The following is a 17,905-nucleotide window of genomic DNA, read 5'->3' as shown; positions in this document are numbered from 1 at the left end:
ATCGGGCCGAGACAAAATCCCTAATGCTTAATGCTACTTAAGGACTGCACGCTTCTGAACAGAAAAAGGATGATACAGCAAACATAACCCTGGAAATATCTAAAGGCAAAAATAATGCAGAGGCCCTGGATTATGCAAAAAAAACCCCAGGTATTAAGTCCATTTCCTCTTGGAAGTTCCAAATCCTCCTCAAGATCCTGATTCTTCAAAACCCAACAACTCACAGATCTAAATTACACATAATTAAATACTTATTCCAGATACGTGATTTTTTAATCCAATGCTCCTTGATATCAAAACCAAAATATCAATGAAGAGGTTCTCCCATAGAAAGTTTCCCTATAGAAGAACCTTCAGGTCATGTCAGAAGCCTAGTCTCTTTGGAAAAAAAAGTCATCTTAGCAGAGGCCAAGATGCGCCTAAGTGGTTTCCTAGACAAGCTACATTCCCATCCAATATAAAACTGGAGCTTAGACAGCTGCCGTTTTATTCTGGTACCCTTTTACTGCAAACAAAAGAAAAAACTCCTCAGTACTACTGGCAAATGCATTTTATATTTTACTTATAAAAAGCAAAGACAGAAATGGTAAAGCAACGTATAGGTACAAAATTAAGGAAATTCCCTTTTTTTAATTTTGGACTTCATCTTACTAAGCTATCTTGGTCATCCAATAGTCAAGGTCAAATCTTCAAAATTACTGATGCAAACAAGGAATTCCCTGTTTTCTGTGTGAAGTGACAGCTCTGACTGTTGTAACAATGCTAAGTTTTCTTTTTCCTTTCAAATGATTTAAGCCACATAAAGATGGAGAAGTTCAGGTTTCCTATGCAAGTACTGTTACTGGAGAGGCACAGAAAAGCAGCATTTAACGAAAGCAAAACCCGATAGGCTAACCCTTACTCTACTCACAGGAAAGATAAACTGCTTCTTTGCATATACATATGCAGTAGAAGAAACAGTACTCATTTAATATTGCTGCAGCTAAGCACTTGAGTCTTGCTCTGTTGCTACATAACTGAAGTAGCTATCATGAAGACTGCTGTGAAATGGGCAAGTAGCATACCATAGCTTGAAAGAAAGTTTTAGTGTAAAGCACGATATACAGAGACTATCATATTTACTACTTCTACAGCTGCTTACACAATGTCAGAGATTAGATCTGCAAAAGCTGTTTATACAAGAGATCCAAAGTCAGAACAAATGACTGAATAAAACCAATATGATTTACAAAGGCTGCCATTATAATTCATCAGTAAGAGATTTCCATTTTACATTATTTAATTCTGATTTTGCTCGAGAAAACTTCTCAGAAATAAAAAGGACTTTAAAAGTTGCTTTTATAAAACTATGTGAAAGCCAAGTTAACCAGTCAAGTGTAGTATTCTCAACCCAGATCTGCTTACTGGAAGGTGAAATGTGAAAGACGCTATTCTTAGAGAATAAAAAGCTTCTTACTAGTGCCTAACTCATTAATTGAGCTCTTGCCAAGGCAAGGTTTGTCTATTTGCCAAATGACAATCTTCATCAAGATGGATTGTTTCTCATTAACTCCATTTTTCTGGAGTAATAGTTACCTGTACTACACAATCCTGAAAGACTGTGCTCCCTTATAAGAAGTGGTGTACTTCCTCAGGAGGAGCCTCAGAGAGTTTGAGAAAGACTCGGAGAAAATCTTACAGAAACAGAACCATCAAAGAAGGTATTTCAGAATTGTATCATTCCATTCAGGTTTCCTGTTCTCTTAACAGAGGCATTTGCATACCATTTCCCTGGCATAATAGGTTCAAGGTTAAATTGCAGCACATTTAACTGAAATAGTGACAGTTCTACTAGCAAGTTCCTAGTCAGCTCGCATTTGAGATAGGCTTAAATGGTTTTAAGAATGTCTTTATTATCTTTTTAAAGTGTGAATGTTTAAGTTAGACAGTGCTATGAAGTCATTAGAATGGTTAAAAACTTCAAGTGAGAACTGAAGGCTAAAGTGCTTAAGATTACATAACCATACTTTGTGCATAATTTAGTGATAAATCACATGACAAGCTACAGGAGCAAGTCAACCCCAAACTTCCCAAACCATCAAATCTAGCACTACAGCTGTTTTGTTTAATAAAAAGGGTATAGTACTATGTACAAAATTGCTTCCTTATGTCTCTTCAAGAGTGGGGGGGGGGGGGGGGGGGGAACAGAAGCAAGGCAGCGAGTTTTTAAGTACTCTGTGATCCACTAGCAGGCTCTTTGTAATCAGGCAACTCCAAACCTACATATTCATGAGGTTTTCAGATCAGATACTGCTTCGTGAAGCAAACTGACACCTCTGTAAAGTCAGCTAAATAAAATTCTGTAACAAGCTAACAGAATAGGAGCCCAAGGAAAAGCAATTTAAACAGAGTAAGAGCTGAAAGAAAAGCGGTTTACTTCCAAGCACAATGAAGTATCTTTGTCTTGTCACTATGAAGATGCATATAAGCAAAGTTAAGTCAATAAACAATTGTATGAATGTAATTACTTACATACCTCCCAGGTGCTCAGGATTTAATGCCCGAGTGGACACCTCCTATCCTCCTCCTTGGAACTCTCTGAACAACTAATTTGATTAAAAAGCGAAAGTGGCTGTGGAATTCTGACCACAAGAACCACCCAGGAAGGCCATTTCCATGAAGACTCTGCAAACCACTGTTCTGAGCTACAGCACTTCAAAACTCACTTCCAAATATTTATTTTGCTATCATGCAACAAATACTTCTAATCACTTTCTCAGAAAGAAGACTGCATTTCTGAAGAAGTGAGGAGACCATCTGATCTATTGTACTAAAGTTACACTCTACTACTACTTACAGACCAGCCCTATTGTCAGGCCCCCCACTTCGTGTGCAGCCTGTGAAAGACAATAGACCGATGTCAAGCTTGTTGATGAGCATAAGGGAAGCTATAGAAAAATTAGTACTTCCCCAAGAACTGAGTCTTGCATTCTATTCCTCAATTTACCTCTAGATTTCCAAATTCAGAAAGATATTAAAAATATACATTAAAATGGTAACTCTACTGACACCTGCCTTTACTTCCCCGAAACCATATAAACTTCCTCGGATATGAGAGGGCAAAAAAGAAAAAAAATAAAACCAGGCATGGGTTTATTACCAAATATTGCATACACTGATAGGGATGGGTGCTGCAGTACAAATACCAGGGGAAAGGTTAGCAATGATACGTAAAAGGTTATTACACAAGTCCTTGGTACCACCTGGTAACTGTCACTTATTTTCTACCTCATATCACATTATAGCATTTTATGAGCACAAAAGGGAGAGTATCTTTATGGTATCAGATACAGGACAACAACTTGAAAATGGGCCAAACAGATTAGGAACCATCAATTCAGAACATACACCAGGAGTTACGTGTTCAAAGTCTTTAGATGTGCCCTAGAAGATAAAGGAAACTTTGCTTCTTTCCATTATCTGGTAACTATATCTGGCATCAGGTTACACCCTCATAAGTAGTTAACACTGGGTTAAGGAACATACCTACAGATTTTCCTTTACATGCTAAATAAAATTACTTTCCTCCCCCTTCAAATTTCTCAGTACTTTTTTTTTTTTTTTTTTAATATGACACTATCCTCACACAAAATACTTCAGTTACAGGCCTTGGTTACTACAGTCATCTGTAACTAACAGTACAGAACTGCTCCCCCTTCCTACCCACAAGATCAAATGCCACATAAGATTCCTTCACACTTCCTAAAAGCACATTAAGAATTAAAACTTAATACAGAAGTCTAGAAGAGATACAAGTTTCCTTTCTTAAAGAAAGTGGAACACTTTCATACAACACAAACTTCTCAGGACCTTCCCCAGCTGAATTCTGCCTTTAATATTAGGTCAACCCTCCCTTAGGATACTCCCAAGGTCCCTTCCAATCAAAATTCCTTAATGATCCTTAAGGAACTTACTCCCAACCCAAGCAGCCCATTACAAAAGTCAACTTTCAGAATGAACCCTTGGGAACTCCAGTAGATGACACACAGCTTAAGATCAGAAAAACTCAAAAACGTGTAGAAAAGATACCCTGAAACTACAAGCTGTGCACAGAAAGTAAGCTAAAAACTAAGGAATATTGGTTTACATCTTCACAGAAGCAGTACTGGTCACTGGAGAAAGGAGGTAAGAACGGCTCATGCTCACAATTACTTCAAAACATATGGAAAGCAAGTTATACTTAAAATAGGAACACACTTTTTGTTTCACTTCTGCTGCAGCAAACCCCGTGTCAAGCAGATAGACACATATCATCACACGGGAAACAGTTGATCTGGGAACACAGTGCAGAGTACCAACTCTTTAGCCACAGCATAGAGTGATTATTTGTTTAATTTTTTTATGTCTTTTAATAGTATTCACAACTATAATCACTTTTACTTTTTTACCTTCTATGTGCAGTCAGTGTCTTACAAACACACGAGCCTTTTACTTCACATAAAAGACTTTTTCTGCTGTTCTAAAGATAGCACTTCCTGATGGCTTTTGTATCTCAAAACCCTCTAATAAAACCAGAATTATAAAAAAAGTTGCAGATGCTCTTCAAGAGCACATTTAAGCATTGCATTCTTATGATTCTGTAAACTCCATACTCTCTATACAGGAAAATACAGGAAATATAAAACAAACTACTGTTTATCTATTCATACCAAATAAGTCTTCTATTTAAGAAAACATTCAATAAAGTGCAATTAGTCCTAATAGACCTCCATGTTTTAAACACATCCTACAAGGCACAGATATCCTTGTTCTAGCTCACCCACAATTTAAGCCATTAAACTGGCCTTGCAGCTGTTTTTATGGTCTTTCTTTAAAGAGTCACCTTGTTAACCTAGTTTCAGCTAATAAATACATTCGGACAAACTTCATGCTCATATTCTATGCAAGTAATTTAATGGGGCAAAAATATTCTATAGAATATATATCAAAGTGTGCTGGGGAGACTCTCAGGTGATTACTTTGAATATGCAAACCACAACACTTACTTTTCATAGACCAGTTCCTCATCGGTACAGAAGTAGTGGGTATTTACAGTACTTTTCGGTTTATTTCGTAAAGTAGCGAAGTACAACCGATCTGAAAGACAGATTAGAGGAACAGCGTGGGACAGGGAAGGCAGCCGGCCACCGCCCCGGGGCACGCCTGTCACCGCGGAGCGGAAGAGGCTCTGCCGCTCCTTTTTCTGCTGCGTGAGCGGCGGCGGGAGCGCCGGGACCGCTCCGCCCGCGGGCCCTGCCCCTGCCGGCCACCCCTCGGCAGCGGCTCCGACCCATCGAGCAGCGCGCAGCAACAGGTGCCGGCCCCGCGCCTGGCCCAAGAGAGCGGGGAAAGCAGCGCCGGGGGATGCCCGCGGCAGCCGGGGCGGGCAGCCCGCAAAACCTGCCGGGCAAAGGGGCCGGGGCCGAGCCGGGCACGCAGCAAAGCCGGGGCGGGGAGGGCGGGAGAGAAGCCAGGGGGTTTCCTCTCTGGGGTAGGCTTCGGGACCCCGCGGGCAGGGGACAGGGCGGCTCCCGCCCCGCTCTCACCTTTCACGAACTCCGAGGCTCCCCCCAGTACTTCGGAGGCGGCCGCCGCCGGCTCCATCTTAAAGAGGGCGCGGAGCAGCGAGGCGCGGGGCGGCTCCGAGCTCATGGCGCTCCGGGGCAGCGCCGGCGGGGCTGGGGCGCGCTCGCAGGGACGGGACCCGCTACCCGGAGGGGCCGCCCGCCGGGCACGGTGCTGCGAGCACGGCGGCCACAGCCCGCATAGGAGCGGGAGCGGAGCCGAAAATGAGCCCTGGGACACGGCGGGCAAGCGCCCGCAAGGACTCCAGCTCCACCCCGCCCCCAGCTAGGAGACGCCCCCGGATAAAGCGGCAGCGGGCGGTTACCAAGCGACCGGCGGCGCTCTGGCAACCGCGCTACGGAGCCTTTGTGTCGGCCGGCCCAGGGCTGGCGCTGCGAGTGACCGGCCCCCCCACTCCCCAGCCCAGCAGCGCCCCTACTCCAGCAGGCAGCGGCCCAGCGCCCGGAACAGCCCCGCCCTCCGCCCCGCCTGCCCGGGTAGGGCCGCCGCTCCCCGCTGCGCTGGTGCTGATTTTCCCCGCCCGGGGGCGGTCCATGGCAGAGCGCCCCACGGGCACCGGGCGAGTGTCGCGTACAGCTCGGAGCGGGGCTGAGCCGGAGCGCTGCCTCAGCAGCGCGGGCGCGCTCCGGACGGGGGCGAGCGGAGCGGCGGAGCCGTCTCAGGCACGGGGGAAGCGGCAGAGCGCGCGTTGCGCTACCTGGGGCACCATTTGTCGTGACAGACAAGCCGGCTGACCAATCAGAGGCCGCCCTCCTACGCCTGCAGCCAATGAGCTGGCGGCGCGCCGGGGAGCGCCCCGCCCCAGGCCCCCCGCGGCGGCCGCTTCCCGGCCGGCCAGTCCGGGCCGCCCTCGGGCGCGGGGCTGGGTGTGCTGGGGAGCCGCTTGCGAACAGCAGCAGACGCCGCGCACGCCTGAGGCACGGAGCTCTCCTAACGCGCTGGTTCGGGCTGTGGGCGCGTTCTTCCGCCTCTCCCCTTTAGAAAGATCTGGTAAGTGCCAAACAGGGCAGACGGTCCGCCTCAGTTTTACAGCTAAAGCAAAAGATTGCAAAGGAGAGGTTCCTTGAGGAGAGAAAAAAGGGGGGAAAAAAGATACTCTTCCCCCTAACAAACAAGCAAACAAAAAAATCCACTCTTGAAACACCTTTAAAAGATACTGTTTAAAAGCATGTGCAGCCCTGAGCTTCACATTAGTATCACCATCTTCCCGTAACACTGTAAATAACCTACTGTAACCACAGTTCATATAATTAATCCTGGTGTGTCTGCTAATGAGGCTAAACATGAGTGTGAAACACTTCTGACTCTCTTTTTATGTGGTGTCGTAAGCACTGGATAATCTTTAAAGCTTTACAAATAAGGCGAAGGACACAGGAAACAGTTCAGCTGTTTTGTAGTTGCTTATTTAATTTTTGTGTTGATTCTAATGCTTTGTACCTATGTTCTTGCACTGCTTTTTTTCAACTTTTTTTGAAAAGCTCCAAAACGAATATGCTAACAGGGACATATTCGTTTTGAAAAGCTCCAAAACGAATATGCCCCTGTTTGTGCCTGATCCTGAAACCTGAGAAAACCTCATTCTCAGTAGTAAGTACTATTCCATACAAGATGTTTACAAGAATGAGAGTGCAATATTATGTAGCAGCAAATTAAATAAAGGTTGTTGGAGGGTATTTTCTTTCCATGGAAATCAGTGTTTGTTTTTCTTTACGACTTTCACTTGTGTGTAGCCTTTAACAAAATCAAGTGTTTCATTGGTGTTTTTTTATTCACAAGCAATTCTCTAAGGGGTACTATATCCCATGAAAGAGAAGGGATATTAAAGTATATTGTCCAGAACTGTAGTTTTTTTAATGCCCTTTGTTACTCACTTTCACTACAGTTCAATGTAACACATTTCTCAGTCAGTGCTGCACTCTTCTTAAAGGGAATTTGAATGAGCATAGTTGAAACAGCCTTAGCAACGCTCTCTGCGGCAACAGAAGCAAAGATGGAACAGTCTACAGCCTCCTATCCAGTATCCAGAATCTCTAGAAACAGTTTGTGTTAAAGCCAAAAATATGTAAACCCATCTAGCTAGACTGGTGAATCTAGGAGGCAAATATGATTAGAAACTGAAGCCCAGCTGTAAAATGCTTGTATACTGCTTATATGTCTTCTGCAAAGTTACAAATACTGTTTTTGTTGCATTAATGCTCTCATTTGTGGCAATTAGCTGCAGCCTTTGTAAGTATCAGAAATAAACTAACCTTTCTTTTCCTCCCTGTAAAAATACGTGCAAAATAATCTATGTTTTTTCAATTCCAATATTGTGTCTTGTAGTTATTAGTTAATGAATTTCACTTTGTAAAACGCTAGCTTTAAGAATATTTTCAATTAGTATAACTTTGGTATTCTAATCAATACTATGTACTCATTTTGAGATCAAATATCAAGGCTGCAGTGACATCTTGTGGTATTTTTTGTAAAGAAGCAATTTTCTTGTCCTGTTGTATCATTTTAGCATTATATCCTGATTTTTTGTCAAGGATTTTTAAATATATATTTTAGATACTATGTTTAAAACCCTGTGTTGCTTTAACAGTAATTTCAACAGAACATTCAGAGGTGGTGATGATTGTTTGGACTCCAAAATATTTCTAAATGACATATAGATAATCTCTCAGAAGAAATAATCACATGCATATAATTTTGTTTAAAATACAATTTTTTGGTAATGTATTTTCACTAAAGAATCTTAAGGCACTTTTATAACGACTAAGGGATAAAAAAATCCACTTTTAAAAAATAAGCAAACAACCCTTTTTGGTTCCAAAGTACAATGAATTATGGCTGGAACTTAAGTCTTATCTTTGTATTTCCTTTCCTACCTGAGACTAAATTATTAAGGCTGGTGGGGTTTTTTATGTCTTTTCTTCCTTCATAAGTAGGCCTCACCTAAATTAAATGAATGAATGTGCCAGAAAGTACACTTTTATTTAAAAAAGAAATCTTGGTGCTGCTCATGAGTATGCAAACTGTGAACTTACTTTACACATCTTAACACTGAAAAATTTGGTTAATAGTATGAAAATAAATACATCACAGGTCTGCTTTCTGTACTTTATTTGACAATGGTGCAAATTAAATTTAACAGTATAATTAAAAGCTTGTTCTATTAATTCTTTCACTGACACAGAAGAACAAAAGACCATCCCAAAACCAAACCAACTCCTTCGCTCCAACAAAGAGCCCAATACTAAGATTTGGCTGAGTTGACAGTTTGTTTCACATTTCAAAAAAAAGGTTAACAACAACTGTGAGTCTTCACAACTCTAGCTGATATTGCACAGAACAGAAATCATGGAAGATGAGTAAGTAAATGAAATACAGTAAACTACCACTGGGAAATTTGCTTTTCTGGAAAGATCATAGACCTGTTTTATACTACTTAGCACTACAGCACAATAATTAAAAACTACTTTTCACTATTACAACAAAATTAAGCAGACTTTACATTGCCATGTTAAAGATTCTGCCCTTTAAAACTTAAAAATAGTACTAGGAAGACTTCACTGAACAGAAATCAAATCCTTTAATACTGATAGAACAAGGCAAAAGAATTCTTCGTTCCCCCCAAAGACTCACGCCCTGCTGTAAAGAACTTGTCACATTTTTCACTGTTTGTTCAGCTAACTTATTACAAAAAATGATAAAATTATACACCATTTGTGCAGATGCTATTTTTATACTAGGTATTAGCTGTTACTGGTTGCCCACAGTTACCTTTGAACTGATTCTAAGAATCAATTAAAAGCTGATGCAGATGAAACTAAATCTGCTTTGGATGCCAAATCTGATTCTCTGATCCAGGAAAATCATTGTTTTTTTATTCTCCATACCACAAAAAAAAAGGCCCAACCCTTCTGCAACTTCATTGGAAAAGGTTTGCCCTGTCTATATCAATATAAGGTTTCCAGAATTACAGAGTACCAATCTAACTAAAGTCATTAACAGCAGCTCTGTTTCTTGCTATAAAGTCAGGGAATTCAGAGACTGATAATAGTACATCCCTGTCAAATATCACTGTACCTTAAAATACTTTTTTTTCCGTAATGCTTTACCTTTTTATTGTACATTTTAACTCTGTTGTCATAGCCACCAGAAACAGTGAAAAAAAGGAACTATAAAGTAAATACTCATTTGAAAGAGTAGCTAAAAAACCAGTAGACCTGTAAAATTACAAAATGTACACTGTAATAAATGTTGAACGCCCTGCTCTTACTAGGAATTGTAAATAAGAAATTTTTAACAAATTCAGGATTTTCCTGGGTGGATGTTTGTAATAACATATATGCAAAATATTAAAATAAGACTAAGTACTAAAGAGAATATTAATAAGTAACATTCCATCCATTTCTTCTGTCTGCTTATAAGTTTTGTATTTCTTGTATTCATGTTTCTTGTATTTCCAGCTACTAGGATTTACCTTTCAGCTGCTTGCAGTGTTTCAGCAACTCTAGGCAAATCAATAAGAGAAAAAAATGCCACATCAGAGATCATTTTCCATTATCTCAGCAGGAGTAGATATTGTAGGCAATGGTTTAAAGACTATCTGAGATTAAGGTGAGGTACTCTTCTGGCTTTCATAGCAGCTTCAAGAACATCTCAGAACACCGAGTAGCTTATATACAGATTTCAAAGGGGTTTTGTACACGAGGCCAGAAGCCTGGCCAGCAGTTCACTGTAGCTCTTCTACAGCTTCACTGGAAACTGGGTAGGAGGAGGTGAGGAGTGGGAAGGCAAGGAAGCATCTCAACATATAACTGTCAAAAATATGCCTAGACCTCATTTGACTAGATCTGTATATTCAAGGAAAAAAATCCAAACGTTAAGATCTGAAGAGTAGGATTGCATTTTTGTCTGCATGTTTCTGAAGAACTGGCCTAATTAATTAGAGTAGCTTTTCAGGTTTTAAGGAAAGAGTATGATTTTACCACAGCTAAGCATGACTATATATTCTTTAAGTTCTCTCAAAACTTACCTTTGTGAATTAGTTAGAAAGGAAAGAAAATACATAAAAAGCCTAGTGGAGAAAAATCAGAGGCTACAAAGAGGAATGGCCAAGATGCAGTAATTACACCTTCTTCTCTCCTTGAACTCGGTACAATTCACTGAGTATTGTTTAACATTTAACACCTTAAATTCATTGGCTTACATTTTATTTTTGTGATTGGCATAATTAGGAAAACCAAACTGAGAAATCATGATATTAGAATATTTTAAGGGCATGCCATCATAAATATTAACCAGTTTATTTACACAGTAGGATCTCTGTAACAAATGCTCTGCTCGGTGCCACATTCCAGAATAGCCACTGTTAGTGTCTTTTTCTAAATTTCTTATATCAACAGGCTTCACAAACACTCCTGAAGGCTTTCCAGTATGCTTGGCTACCAGAAAATTCATGGCAATATCATCACAATTTTGAGTTTCATCTATTAAGGCGTAAACTGCTTCTGGCTGCCGTTGAAAGTCTTCTAAATACCCACTGTGAAAAAATGCTGCGCCGATAAGCACCATGGAATACTGATCTCCGTTCCCAAATCCAGGGTTCTGCAATTCAAAGCTGCCATAGCTGTATACGCCTGAAGGAGTAGAAATGTGCTTTCTAGGAACAAATCCCACTATATGCTCTGGAAATTGCTGAAAGAAAAAAAGAAATTCAACACATATTTCACAGTGTGGGGTTCACTTAAGTATGTCATAAGAGAGATCTATGCATTTTTTAAATAAAAGGAGGACAACATTATTGCCAGGAAAGAATTAAATTGTTGGCATATGGTCCTTTGATCTGCATAAATGTTGCAATTAAATACAGTTCCACAAAACTGACTGTCTGCCTCATTCCACATCACATAGTGCCAACAAAACATCCAGCCACAATTGGCAGCTGTGTATTTGGCACTGAAAATAACTTTACAGACAATTTGTTGTGTTTTGCAAAACAAAACACACAGACTACTATACATTTAAATAAATTCAGCAGTTAGCAACTTCATGGTTTTGTAGAGTAAGAGTTAAAATTTTAAAGTTATAGATTACAGATATAGCTACTACTAAAGAACATTCTTGTAATTTCTACTATTCAACACTTCAAACTTGCTAAAATCTAACTTGACATCTAGAAAACCAATGGCAAAACAATATGATACAGTACTACTCTAATTAAAACTATTACTCTCAATTGCAACTCAAATACTGCCTGCCAAGATGCCAAACATTACCTGCCAAACAGAAAAGGCAAAAGCGAGGTCATGAGCACTGACTAGTGTATCATCATCCATCATTAAAACAGCTGAAGGGAGGAAAAAAAGAGAAAAACTTTTAATTGATCAGAAGATTAAATACATGAGCATGATATATGGCACAATATTTGAAAAACTGAATATAAAATTTCTACAACTATTAAGCTGAATTGCAATTCCTTAAAAGTAGATTGATAAAAAATAATTAGATTTCAAAGCTAAAGCAAGGTTACAGCTTTGTGGTGATTGGAACCAAACCTAAGTTTTAGATTATTTGCCAGGCTGTTACAAGACTCAGCAACCTTTGATCATCTGTAGTACAGCTGGAGAGACAGGTGTTAGAAAACTTGGGAGTGTTTGGCAAAGCAATTTAAAATTCTACTAATCTTGTGTAAAGATACAACTAGAATAGAGTAAGATGTTTTTCTTTAGCATATGAGACTTATAAGGGTTCCTTATTATAAAATTTTACTCATCTCACTACTTGAAAGTTCTACATAAGCAAGTTAAACAAATTACCCAGGCAACATTCACTATTATTAACTACAGAAAGAAGACTCTTTCCCTTAAGTTTTAGATAAAAGACTACCAGGAAGTGGAAAAGGAAGGATATTCTTAGATCTGAACTGCAGATGCATTAAAGCTTTGAAAGTTTACAGTCAGCACAGATCTTACTACAGTAAGTAAAACACTTGGGCAGTTGGAAGTTTCCAGTGTCTTCCTTGAAATCATGTATTTGGACTAGCAGACATGTTAGGAAGGGGGCAGTAAATAGAATTACCTTTACTAATCATGAGTAAGGTCAGGTCTGTAATGCAACATAGGGGTTTTTTTTCCACTTGTGACAAACAGGATTTATTGTTGTACACCTCCTAGAAAGAGCTTAGGAAGAATATTTAGATGAATACCCAGGACACTGGGGAAAGTACTCTTAAATAAAAGGATGCATAATTTGAGATAGAAAGCCAGACAGCTAGGGAGGGAAGTTTCTCGGAAGAGCACAACACGCTTGAGAACTTAGTCTTAAGAGGAATGGACTAAATCAAGTCTTTACCAGATGACTTAAGTCCAGATTAGTGCAGAGACTCGACAAATTACATGCATTATGAATTTCAGTTTATGCTACAGAAGGAAGAGAAGCTGAACTACCTATGTCTGCCTCACAAAGGAAATGGAGAACTTGCAAAAGCCCTTGAAATGCATTTGACATTCCTCTTTTTTTCCCGTTACTCTTCACTGACAGCCTGGTGGTGGTGTGCATCTGATCTCCTAAAACAGGTTTCCTCTATACTACCCACATTCTATTAAATGACCCAAAAGATCCATTGATTTATTACACAGTATGACTCAATGACCTCTCTTTTAGCATTCAGATTTCAAACATGAAAATATTATTAGTAATAGTGATATGAACTGTGATTACCTTTTGTTTCCAGATCAGGGAAATTCTGCAGCCTGTTTCTCATACGATTTACAGTTTGAACTTTGAAGACAACAGGGACAGGATGAGGCCCCAAGGAATTCCACATTTCCTCTGGTGTCTTCTCACCAATGTTGTTCCACACAACAATTACTTTATGTAGGTGGGGGATTGCTTGATAATGATTTAAAAGCTTTAGCAGTAAGTCAGTTCTATTGTATGTCTGCATAATAAGAGTGAATGAATCCAAGGCAGACTGACTCTGGGTTTTTGGTTCCCTTCTTGAATTGGGCAATTTGTCATCTTTGATAGTGGGAAGCAAAGCTGTTAAAGCACCTGCCACAAGAAGCAAGACGATGATCACCACAGAGGTGAAACGTAGTAGGCGGATTCCCATAACTCTTCCTGGAAGCTTACAGAAGTGAAAACACCTTTAAAACAAGTAACAGGAAAGGAAGTCATTAAACCCATGTACAGTTTTCTCCCTTGATCAAAACTCCCAAAACATTAGGTAGATTTTCATTTAAGTAAGTAAATAAGGAGGATTTCAGCACTTTGGCAAATTACTTTCAACTATTGAGACAGGTGCTTCTGGTAGTCAGTTTCTATGTTTACTTGCTTTTCACTTTTTTTGGTTAACTTTGGATTTCATTGTTTTGTGAAAATAAATCTAGAGTAGTTCTTCAGAGTGTTCATTGTTTCCTGTTTTCTTAGAACTAATTTTTGATTGTTGATCATTTATGTACCTCACCAAATTTATCCAGCTGAAAGTAGAAAGCAAATTTGTACAGAGATTCAATGTTTTCAGGATTTGCAGGAGCTCTACCTTAACTGGGAAGCATAAAGGAGAGAAGGTGCCTTCTCAAAAGCTCTGGCAGAAAGGAGGAAACAAAATGCTCACTCTCTTTCTGTTGCTTAGGCACCACACAGAAGGAACAATCTTTATAACTGATTTGCTGGACATTTTGTCAATAGTTTGTATATATGCTTGATAATGATAGTCAGTACAAAAAATGTGATGCTGATCATACTAAGGTTAGAACACAGGTGGAGCAAAAGAAACATGTCAAGTGGAGTAATACAGGAATGCAACAATCTCAGCAACAGCTGAACTGATACATCTAGAACTCATGAGAAAATGGCAATGTCAGATGCTAGGTGGTACCTACCAGCTGTAAGTGCAGATATAGTTTAAGGCAGAGGTTTCTGGATCCTCATGATCTTGCAACTAAACAGAAGCTCTTAAAAAGCAGCTTCTAGAAAGATAGCCCCTCAAATGTTCTTCACAGAATGAGAGGATATCCTGAGTTGGAAGGGACTCATGGGGATCACTGAAGTCCAACTCCTGGCCCTGCACAGGAGAGGCCCCAGAATCCTGCTGTGTGCCTGAGGGCATCATCCAAACACTTCTTGAACTCTGTCAGGCTGGTGCTGTGACCACTTCCCTGGGGAGCCTGTTCCAGTGCCCAACTACCATCTGGCTAGGATGGTTAGATATTTCCTAATACCCAACCTAAACCCCCTGACCCAGCTTCATGCCATTCCCTCAAGTCCTGTCACTGGTCATCAGAAAAGAGATCGGTGCTTTGCCCCTCCACTTCCCCAAGTGAGGAAGCTGTAGACAGCTGTGAGGTCTCCCCTCAGACCCCTTTTCTCCAGGCTGAACAGACAAGTGACCTCAGCCACTCCTCAGATGGCTTCCCCTCAAGGCCCTTCACCATCTTTGCAGCTCTTATTTGGACACTAACAGCTTTATATCCTTCTTATATTGTATTCTTTTATTCTTATAAAACTGCACAGAACCACCGTGAGGTGAGGCTGCATCAGTGCAGAGCAGGACAATCCCCTTCCTTGCCCAGCTGGCAATGCTGTGCCTGATGCCCCCCAGGACAGGGATGCCCCTCCGGGCTGCCAGGGCACGGCTGACTCATATTCAATTTGCCATCGACCAGGACCCCCAGGTCCTTTTCCGTGGCACTGCTCTCCAGCCTCTCATTCCCCAGTCTGCACATCCAGGGTTGTCCCATTCTAGGTGCAGAATTGGGCACTTTTCTTTGTTGAACTTCATACAGTTTTCCTTTTCTCCTCCTGTACTTGCAAGATTAGTACGAATTGAGTGTAAGATGAACATTCTAAGCTTGCTACTAACTCCTCTATACATATTATTGTAATACTGTTACTCATCTATACATACTACTCATGTTATTCTGTGAGTAATTTCTAGGCTTTCAGCAGGGAATTCTGATCAAATTCAGTGATCCAGGACAGCCAAACAAGTATAGTTTTTGAGAGAATATCTGTGGGTTTTTTTCACAGAATTTTGAATAATTTTTTTCCAAAGTGCAAATACTATGCCTGAAAATATGAATGTAAATTATTTTAATCTAAAAAGCCTTGCAACTTACCTCATTGTTGACAAGTAGGATTGTTTTTGCGTCTTGTTTTTACAGGGCAGTTGTGTGTGATCTTTGAATCTGTTGGAAATTAAAGGGACTCTATAACTGAAGATCAACAGTTATCCACATGCTACCCAGCATTCTTTTACAAGTAGAAGTTCCTCTCAGTTATTGACTGATACATGCATTCATGGCAATTATCCCATCCCTTTTCCTATCGGTCAGTTGAATATTTGCCTCTGCCTTTCAGTGAACACTCCAGAAAGAAGTTAGTACACCAGATGGTTAAAAAGAAAAGAACACTCTGTGTCTCTGCTTTTAAAATTGCTGCTTTGTGCCAGTGTTCCATCCAGTCTGTGTTCCATCCTTAAGTTCCACTCTGAAGATACAAATAGGTCTCCAGAACCTGACAGCTGTTGTTTTGTTCATCAGGCACCACTAAAATATATATTTGGTTACCACAGTCAGGCAAATAAAATAAAATTTTACCCCACTAAAATTATTTTATTTCTGGGTTATCCCCTTCACACTCCCCTTTCACTAAGATTATCAGTTGTATCAGAGGTTCAAGACACAGGATTTTGGTCTTCCCATGAGGTTTGGCAGCTTGGAAAGTATGAGTGCAAGCACATAAAAGAGGGATACACAGGATGCAGGACAGCAATATAAGAAAGCTGTGCTCCTAGGTTGTTGGAGGGATTTTTGTTCCTTTAAAACTGGCTGAATAACCAGAGTCACTAATTTTGATTTGAGAATGGTACTGTGAAAACTTAAAGAACAAGAATTTGTTGAACTTGTTGAATAATTGAACCTGTGTGAAATTCCGTAAGAGTAATTTGTTTGGGCTATACCAATTTGCTTTTTAAAAATACACATTTGTCATTTGCATGCATACCAATCTGAGTATGTTCCCATATACAGGTCTTCCCAAAGCTGAGATCAAATCTTACTATTACTTTGTGACAAGAGGTCACTGAAACTATTTCCAGAAGCTAATTGCTTGTTCTGGTTGCTTCATTTTATAGGAACAATCAATCATACCTGACTTGTAAAAATTATTAGCATCAGTGGCAACTCAGCATTTATGAGGTCCACTATATCTCCATCAAATGTGCTTTTGAAAAGCACTTGAACTTTAGGTCCTCTTTCCGCAGTTTGCAACAATACTTACCAGGGCTATTGTAATCATTAATTAAAATCTAAAACCCTACTTAAGACGAAAATATAAATAGTGTTTGCTGTTTATGAGACTTTGCTTACCACACCATGTAGTGTTTACAGTAGGTGTAGTGATAAGCAATGATGATATTATTATATAATCTCAAAATAAACACTTATTTAGGTGTTTTAAAATTAGCATCATGGCCCTTTCCAATAAGCAGATGCAGATCAGTTTTGCCAATTAAGTTATGAAATTGCAATGCCAGATTGACCTCTTTCTAAAAATCATACAATACTCCCTGCAGACAACACAAAATTGACGGCAATGAAACCCCTGTATCAAAGACCAGTATTTTAATCCTCGTTCCAAGAAAAAGAGCTCTCGAACGGGGTCCCCTTTCTTGGCGGACAGGACTTCTTAACAGCACCCCGCAGTAGTTGGGCGCAGCCAGGCAGCAGCACAGCAGCGCTCAGCATCGCCCGCCCCGCTCGCCGCCCCTCCCCCATAGCTTCGCTCACGTTCTGCAGGCGCCGCTATCGCCGCTTCTTCCGGCCGTGCTGTGCTTCTCTGGGGTCACCGGCAGCACGGCACGGCAGGGCAGAGGAGGTGCCGGCCCGGCCCCGCCGCTCGGCCCCGCACAAGCCGCTCAGGTGACTCAGGGGCGGCCGTGCGGGACCGCGGCAGCGCTACGGCGGCGCCGCCGTGCCCCGCTTCCTGCGGGGCGTCCCTGCGCTTCCTCCCGGCAGGCCCCGGGCTGTAGTCCAGTGTGCTGCGGCGGGCGGGGCGCTCCGGCGGCTCTGGCTGTCACACGCCGAGCGCGCTGCTCTGCCGCCCCCGCGCCGTGCCGGGCGCTGCCGCAACAGCTGCGCCGAGAGCACCCGGCATCGCAAGCGGAACGCGAGCGAGCGGCTGGCACGGGACGGATACGAGTTCACGTTCGGGGTGTGTTGTGTTTCATAGCGGGCGGCGCAGCCCCGAGACCGAGCAGCCTCCGTAGCCCCGGCCTGGCCCCCGCCGCGCCCCCTCAGCCCCGGTG

General features: G+C 41.3%; 2 protein-coding genes across 6 annotated transcripts in view; both read right to left on the bottom strand.

Annotated features, from left to right (window-relative positions):
• CDC14A (cell division cycle 14A) overlaps window positions 1-5,916 on the bottom strand; it is a 54,475-nt gene extending 48,559 nt beyond the window's left edge. For all 4 annotated transcript variants that reach the window (XM_082286747.1, XM_082286749.1, XM_082286748.1 and 1 more), the window contains exons 1-2: window positions 5,565-5,916; window positions 5,025-5,115 (exon numbers count right to left, since the gene is read on the bottom strand). In XM_082286747.1, the coding sequence (XP_082142873.1) occupies window positions 5,025-5,115; window positions 5,565-5,670 (197 nt within the window). In that variant the 5' untranslated portion in view covers window positions 5,671-5,916. The remainder of the gene's footprint in view (window positions 1-5,024; window positions 5,116-5,564) is intronic.
• A 2,776-nt stretch (window positions 5,917-8,692) lies between these two features.
• EXTL2 (exostosin like glycosyltransferase 2) lies at window positions 8,693-17,896 on the bottom strand. 2 transcript variants are annotated; one of them, XR_014226655.1, is made up of 6 exons: window positions 17,388-17,896; window positions 15,717-15,785; window positions 13,315-13,742; window positions 12,673-12,773; window positions 11,871-11,941; window positions 11,242-11,289 (listed from the first exon to the last, which is right to left on the bottom strand). XR_014226655.1 is itself a non-coding variant. In XM_082287223.1 (5 exons), exons 2-5 carry the CDS (start codon window positions 15,719-15,721, stop codon window positions 10,798-10,800), a joined length of 996 nt encoding a protein of 331 aa, XP_082143349.1. In that variant the 5' UTR covers window positions 15,722-15,785; window positions 17,388-17,888; the 3' UTR covers window positions 8,693-10,797. The 2 variants fall into 2 exon arrangements, 1 of the variants encoding a protein (XP_082143349.1); XM_082287223.1 differs by lacking the exon at window positions 12,673-12,773 and having other exon boundaries at window positions 8,693-11,289; window positions 17,388-17,888.
• Between the last annotated feature and the right edge of the window lie 9 nt (window positions 17,897-17,905).

Source organism: Coloeus monedula (assembly GCF_965178545.1).
Source record: "Coloeus monedula genome assembly, chromosome: 9".
NCBI classification, from domain to species: domain Eukaryota; kingdom Metazoa; phylum Chordata; class Aves; order Passeriformes; family Corvidae; genus Coloeus; species Coloeus monedula.
This window is presented reverse-complemented; position numbering and strand designations above follow the sequence as displayed.

Coding starts and splice junctions, on each gene's coding strand:
- EXTL2 (XM_082287223.1), bottom strand. Junction 11,942..13,314: donor CCCTGATCTGGAAACAAAAG/GTAATCACAGTT, acceptor TCCTCCCTTCAG/CTGTTTTAATGATGGATGAT. Junction 11,290..11,870: donor TTGCCTTTTCTGTTTGGCAG/GTAATGTTTGGC, acceptor TTTTTCTTTCAG/CAATTTCCAGAGCATATAGT.